A 7,463-nucleotide genomic window follows, 5' to 3' on the forward strand; every position below is an offset into this window, starting at 1 on the left:
TTATCTTGTACTTCCAAAATACAATATTGACCTAAGGTAGTTCGATTTCATTATTGCATCATGGTGGCTTAGTGTTCTGCGGATCGTGCTACTGTTTGTTAGCTTCCAGAACGTGCCGAGTTCGATTTTTGTCAGGAGCGCTTCCTAATTTTTTTTTTTTAACCACGAAGAAGCATTTGTGAAATGCAGAAGGAAAGCATAATGAACCAAAAATTCAATCAGACAAATTTCAGCAAAAAAATGGTTCAGCACAAGGCGAATTTATATAAGGTGGTGTTACTAGCTCAGCTGATTTTGTGTATGTGTTTCGCCGCACGGCTTCTGATATCAAATTGAAAAATTTTGTTTGAATTTCTACACACACTCTTACAGATTTTGACAGTTTATGCCGCCAAAATAAAAACAAAATACATGTAAATTTTTGTTTTTGTACTCCTACTACCTTATATTAATTCGCCTTGGTTCAGCATTTCAGATATGGATTTTTTTGAATTTACCAAATCAAATATTTAAAATTCTTATAAATAAATAATACAAAAATCAAGCTTTCATTAGGTATGCGACATATTATCTTCAAAATAAAAAAAAATAAAAAACCGGTCACGCTGTTCACAGTATTTTTGCGCTGAAATTTTTCCTGCTGTTTTGTAGCCCATTCACTTCTAAGTGAAAATTTAAAGTAGCTTAGACTTACCGTAGATTTTTAGTATTTTTTTTTTTTTTGTGGAAGATGTTCCTCATTTTTTCTATACAAAAAGATTGTTGAACAAAAAATTTCCGAAAATCAACGGTAAGACCAAGCTTCTTCAATTTTGCACTTTTTTACCTTCCTTTTATTAGCTCGGGATGTAACTATGTAACATTGATGCGCCTAAAAGATGCAGCGATTTCTATTCTCAAGTTACATACCTGATGACAGTACGAATGGCAATTATAATAGGGAGGTTTTAGTTTTTTTAAACTATAATTTTATTATAAAACAATTTGATGGGCTACAAAACTGCATACTCAAAAAAAAATCTAGAATATCTTATTAAAATATTTAAAATCTTGATCAACATTTATTGAAATTTCTCGAATTTTTATAAATGTCTTACAAAGTTGAAATTTTGATTTACATATTTGTTTAGATAGTAAGTTCTATTTTCATAAATAAATAATAAACATTTTTTAAACAAAGAAAAGTAGCCAAAACTTGCTAAAATTACATTTTGGCGACCATTGTTCAAGTTTTTTCTCTTTGTTTTGTTTTAAATAAAACTGTATTAAAAGCTATTGTCTTTTTATTCTAAAAACAGTATTGTAGGTTCGGATTCGATACTTTAGAAATGTCCCAATTTTTGGCAACAGAAATCTGGTCACCGTGAGTATTATGCAATTCTAGTATATTTCGACAATATCGTTGTTTTTTGGCGTAAAAATAAATATATTTTACTGTTCAATATTGGAGGGGGTGTGAAACAAAATTTATGATTTATTGTTAGTGAGATCTAAGAGCTCTTCTTTCAAACACAAAAATGGAAATTTTCGGTTATTTGTGCGATGGTAGGGGGGAAACACTGAAAAATGGGGTCAAATCAGACAGAGAAAGGTAAACTCGGGTTATGCCAACAACAGGATTTTTGCGCAAAATATCTTTCCACGTTGTAGGTTTTCGGCAGCGCTTAGAAAAAATTACCCTCATCAGTCCAACTCCGGCTACGCTGACCACAGTATTTTTTTACAAAAAGGTCCATTTTTCAAACCGAATTTAATCATAAATTTGTATCTGAAAATTTGAAATTTTTATTTTAAATTAACGTTTATTTGTTTGAGCATGTGTGTTAAAATTTTTTGCTTTCGGTTAAGCGTTTGGACACAATAACCCAAAATTATTGTAAACAACCGAGTCGTATCCCACAAAATACCTTTTGTTTGTTCAAATTTCGATTCTAAGGCCCACTTGCAGAACATCCAGAGTTAAATGTATAAATAGAGAGATAAGTAGCTCAGAGTTAAATTGTTATATTCCTTAACCAGACATTGTCTTGCAGCGTTGAAAACTGGCGCAGAGCTAAGTAACCCGAGGGATTTTTAAATTAAGTAGGCACCACTCTCTCTTTTTTGACGTTTATTTACATTTGAATATAGAATTTCAAACACTTCCATACATACATGCATAAATAGGTACAAATTTTAAATTGGCCAGCGGCACTTCCGAGAGTTCTCTTAATTGGATGGACTACTAACACGGTTGGTGCATTTTAATCGCATATATTTTTTACGCCAGACTGACCAAAACCTCAGAGCTGAAGGCGGAATAATGAATACGTGAATATGTATGTATGTATGTACATATGTTTTCAAAAATATTTTTGAAATCTCAATTTATTTTTTCTTGTTATTGACAGAAATGACATACGTAGAGTTAGGAAGTTAACCTTCGAAAATTGCTGGGCTAAATATTTAACGATTTAACTCTAATTTTACTCCTAACCATTGATTGTACAAGCCAATTTATCAATTTAACCACTAAACTTCGGGTTAAATAGAGAACCTGCTGTTCTGCAAGTGGGCCTAAGAACAAATTGTTTGTAAATAAACAAAAAATTAATAACAAAATTTGGAGGATCACGATGAATTTATGAAAATATCGGCCCTTATATTATTAATTGGTGTTAGCCTTTTAACCATAAAAGTTCATAAAAGTGTCCTTTAGCAGTATATAGATTTCTTGTAGGAATAACAATCCCTTAGTTGCAGCTACAAGAATACGGGTTTTCAGTAAATGCATATTTGCTTTCCTTGTAAAGGAGGCGTAAACATTTTGATTGTACAATCATATCTATATGAGGATGTATGTATGTATGTGTGCATTATTGGTAGTTTTCCTCCGTAGGCATGCCCTAGACTTTGGCATTGTACGTATAAAATGTAAAGTAGACAAGCGAAACTAAATTATGTCTAGGTCAACAATAAATTCGAAGGTTAGTGAAGTTTTTGAAGTAATTTTGGAATACTTAATACTTAAGCTCTAGCCAAAATTTAACAAAAATGTTGGTTGGCTGGTTCTTTGAAATGTTATGCATGTGCTATTTTTTAAATACATGCATGCGCTATTTTTGAAAATTAAATTTATGTAGATGTCCACATTTGCATTTATATTACGAGTCTTAACATTTCACATAAATTCATATCAGCAATATAAAAGCGTATCTAATCTTAAGATATCGCTGCACCTGAAGTCCACGTTACGTACATACATATATATGTACATACGTAGTGATTTACTTAACTTAATCTTTACAATTCAAATGTTTCTCTAACCAATCAGCCTACGTTGACATACTCAAGTGGAACTGTCGCAGATAAGAAAATAAGTAAACCCATTGTACTACATAGCAAGTGGCCCCAATATACTCCGTATGTATGTATATATGTATGTATAAGTTAACTATTCCAAGTAGTGTATTATACTCACAGCACATAACAGAAGTAACTGCTCTTGCACTAATACAACAGACATGGCTATTACAATTATTGCACTATTCTATTATATGTATATATTTTTCTTTATAAAACAAAATCAATTGCCAACTCACCTTCGGCCAATACATCTTCGACGGTAACACTCACACGTCCCACCGTAAACACTTTTCCAACGAAACTGTTAGTCTCCTTCGACGTGGAGTAATTGTGCGAATTATCCAGTTTTTCATTCTTATCGAATTTTGAAAATATTTTCTTCATGTTGGCGAAAATTGGTTGACCACGCCAAGGTGGTTGTGTTGTCGACCGCTAGTATGGAACGTTTGCGGATGCTGCACGGCAGGTAGTAAAAAATTACACGTTGACGTTGAGTTGGGTCTCGCTATTGCAATATGAATTGCGCATCCACCCGAAGTGGGCTAGGAGTCATGCGTTACACGGGGAAGGTGGGTAATGGTAACGTTAACTGACGTTGATGACGAAACGCCCACTAGCTGTGAATCCACCGCTACTATCCGGCGACAACCTCACGGATGTGGTAAATTTAGAATGCACTAAAATATTTATTTCCGTTTCACTGTTTTACATACACTTATTACACTTTTACACAATTACCCACTAATTGCAACAGCTGCTGCTTTCGCCGTTTTTAATACATAAAAGAAAGTTTTCGCCTTCGATTTTTTTCTCTGGCACTTTTTTTTTACCACGCCAATTAGTTTTCCATAATTCTTATATGCAAAAGAAAACAAAATATAAGAATTCTGTTCAATAATGAAACTTATTTCGGATTTTTATTTTTTGCTGGCGATTGTATGAAAATTAAATAATCGAACTTTTTCACTGCCAGTAATCGCGAAGAAATCAGAAAAGTTAAGAATTGACAATGACAGTTTTATTACGTCTGTCAATCGTTTATTTTGCTTTGGTCGTGATTCGTTGTTTTCTGCAGAGTTGCAAAAACATTTAACCATAAAATTTGTATGGTAGAAATTAAGTACACAGTTCATTACACCATGGGTAGAAATAAATTACATGCCAGAAATTAGTACCAAATAGCGGAGCGAATCGTTTAGGAACCAAATAACGTAAATGCAAAGAAGATAAATTTATAGATTTACGTTTTTTAGAAGTTGTCCCTTCTTATAAAATTACCTTTTTTGGTACCAATATTCTAAATCCACCCTGTTAGGAAAATTGTTTGTTCATTAGTGTCCCCCTGTTCACATCTGTCTTGCCTAGGAATTTTAGAAACAACTGTTCATCGATAATTTTTCTCGCATCGATGCATCGAAACTTACATCGATATTTGTGGTTGCATTGGAGGGCATACATCGATGCATCGACTCGCATAGTTTTCCTCCACTATAGAAATAAAACATTAAGAAACTTTTTGGGTATGCAGTTTTATAGCTCATACAATTTTAGTATAACAAAGTGCAAGTCAGCCAAAGAAAAAATATTAAAAATCAAAGCAATTGAAACTTGCACTTTATTATTCTAACATTTTATGAGCTAAAAACTGCATCTTCCTCTCTATAAACTTCAGACAAAGCGATGTTTGACCGTTCGATGTAGTGTGATGTTAGTTTACAGAAAACATCGAGAGGAAAATTTTCGATGCATCGAAGCAAAACATCGATATTTTCGATGCATTGATGTTTTCTCGAAATCTGCAACCCTATCGCGGAATTGTAAACAATTTTTTCCTTGTCCTTCATGTGTTTTTATTTTCACATTCTAGTTAACGTTTTTTATCAAAATAAACGAACAAATGGTCGACGTTAATGTTGCAAAGTATTTCTCAGCTTTAGAGACTCTGAAACTCACAGATGACGAAGGTAAAAATATTAATAATACACAGTTTCCAAATGATGAAAATAGGCACTCTTGTAATCCAGGGGTTGCAGGAAATAACCTTGGTGTTAACCGAAGGCATCGCTTGGAACTCAATATTTCAATACTGCAGAAGTTAATACCAGCGGAAGTAAACGTATTACTTGAGGAAATTCTAGTCACACTTAATGCTCAGTGGTTGGAAAATGAGTTGCAATTTCATCCTCTTCATATCGCTAATGAAGACAAAGAGCTCACCTATGTCGCATATATGCAATTTATGCTACTCCAAATTATAGACAGTGTTGCCTTCAACAGCGAAGCTAAAGAAGATCTCATATCGACGCATCACCTGAACCAATGTATTGAAGCAGTACAGGATGTGGCGACACATGCCTTACATGGGCAGTTACATAGCACATTCTATGAAGCAAGCGTTTTTAAAGATAAGGGCGCATCAAAAAGTAGTTGCAGTAATCCTGCTTTACTTCTATTATCCATAGAAGTATTTGAGCGCTTCTTAAAAATCAAGCAATTTCATATGGCAAACGCGATGGAGACGGTGATGCGGGATTACATGGCAGCAATATTCAGTTTGCGTTTGGCAAATATTATGCAAGAATTTTCACTGCAGGAACAATCGCTTAAGGTGTTGCAAAACAAACTCAATTATATTTGGCTATATGTAACCAAAGTGGAATACATGCGCAATATAATGCTGATGAAGGGCATACCACGTGCGCCAACTGACTTGCAAAAGCAACTGCATCAAGAACTCATACAAAAACTGCTATCCAAAGATGGATTCACAACGTTGGTTGCAACTTTACATACGGCACAAAGTGCACAATCCACTAGAGCTGATGAGAGCAGAGCGTTGCAAACTGAGAAGCAAGTTTTTGAGATTATTTCTAATATAGTCGCTTTCCGTGGTCATACGCAACGCGCACAAAGCGTACTGATAAGACAAGTATTTAAATTTCTTGATACTTGCTTATTAAATGAAAGTGCGATGATCGACTGTATGGGCGCTGGGCTGTTATCACTTCGTCGCCTCTACGATTTAAGCGCAGTAAATAAGTCTGAGATAAGCGAAATTTTTGCAAATAATCTTGCTAAATTAAGTCAACCGACAGACATACTTAGCGGCCTGATTGTTTTGGAACATAGAGATCTAGCGTTGCTCATCGCCGCAACATATCAACTTTTCTGCAGTTCAACAGTTGAATGTCTACCCAGTGAATTATTGATTCCTTATCAGCCGCTATTTTTGCAAATGTACTATCATATGCCGGATGGATTTCTGCAAAAGAAACAACTTGCAAGCATTGTAGTGCGTTGTCTACACAATCGTACAAATGATGAGTTGAAAGAAATTATAGCCAAATTGTATAAGCAAACATTTGATAGCGATTGGCATCGGCTGCATCCACGCATAATTATCTATCCTAATGCCGAGCAAACCCAACTTACTGTAAAAATAGGCAGCATCGATGTAAAACAAGAATTTAGTCCCTCATTAGCGTTGCCAGAGCTACTAATGAATACTGAACACCACCAGCTCACCTATAGAATATTCATGATTTTATTGCACCAAATGTCGCTCACCTTAGCTGACGATGGTCTCGCCCAACAAGAAACGCAAATCGAGTTGTTGGAAACCGAGGAAGAGTTACTTGCATTCCTTAACTCCAAATACCCGGTAAAGGTAGAGATTTTACTCTCCCTTAACACACTTATATCGCATCAACCGCTTAAGGCGCAAATTTCGGAAAATACCGTCGAATTTTTACGCTTCCTACGCACATTGCTGCAGCAACGTTTAAGCAAGCGCAATGCGGCTAATATCAGCAGCCAACAAACTGAAGCTATGGATCAAACATTACTTATTTTACTCACCCTCACCCAAGAGCTACTTGAACAAACACAAATTCCTGAAACTTACCGAGACTTGGTGCCCGCACTCCGTCAGCTGCAAACGCAATCGCCCAACCAGCTTATACATGAGCGTATTAAATGTCTAATCTCGCTGCTTAGTGGCGAATTAAAAGCAAATGCTGCACAGCAATCGAGCGCCTTTAATACAGGGCGCGCCCTAATCGAATCCAAGGAGTCTCATATGCAGGTCTATGGCATACAAATGTTTTTAGATTTGTTGC

At 35.1% G+C, this 7,463-nt stretch overlaps 1 protein-coding gene across 1 annotated transcript; it reads left to right on the top strand.

Moving 5' to 3' along the window:
• Window positions 1–5,161: 5,161 nt before the first annotated feature.
• Window positions 5,162–7,459, top strand: LOC108381282 (transport and Golgi organization protein 6-like; the record flags this gene model as incomplete). The annotated part of the gene is made up of 2 exons (XM_017637700.1): window positions 5,162–5,309; window positions 5,370–7,459. Coding segments are annotated over exons 1-2 (2,157 nt in total), but the record flags the coding sequence as incomplete, so codon positions are not given.
• Between the last annotated feature and the right edge of the window lie 4 nt (window positions 7,460–7,463).

This window comes from Rhagoletis zephyria, unplaced genomic scaffold (assembly GCF_001687245.7).
Source record: "Rhagoletis zephyria isolate East Lansing unplaced genomic scaffold, Rhagoletis_zephyria_1.1 Rzeph_scaffold_22027, whole genome shotgun sequence".
In the NCBI taxonomy this organism is placed as follows: Eukaryota; Metazoa; Arthropoda; class Insecta; order Diptera; family Tephritidae; genus Rhagoletis; species Rhagoletis zephyria.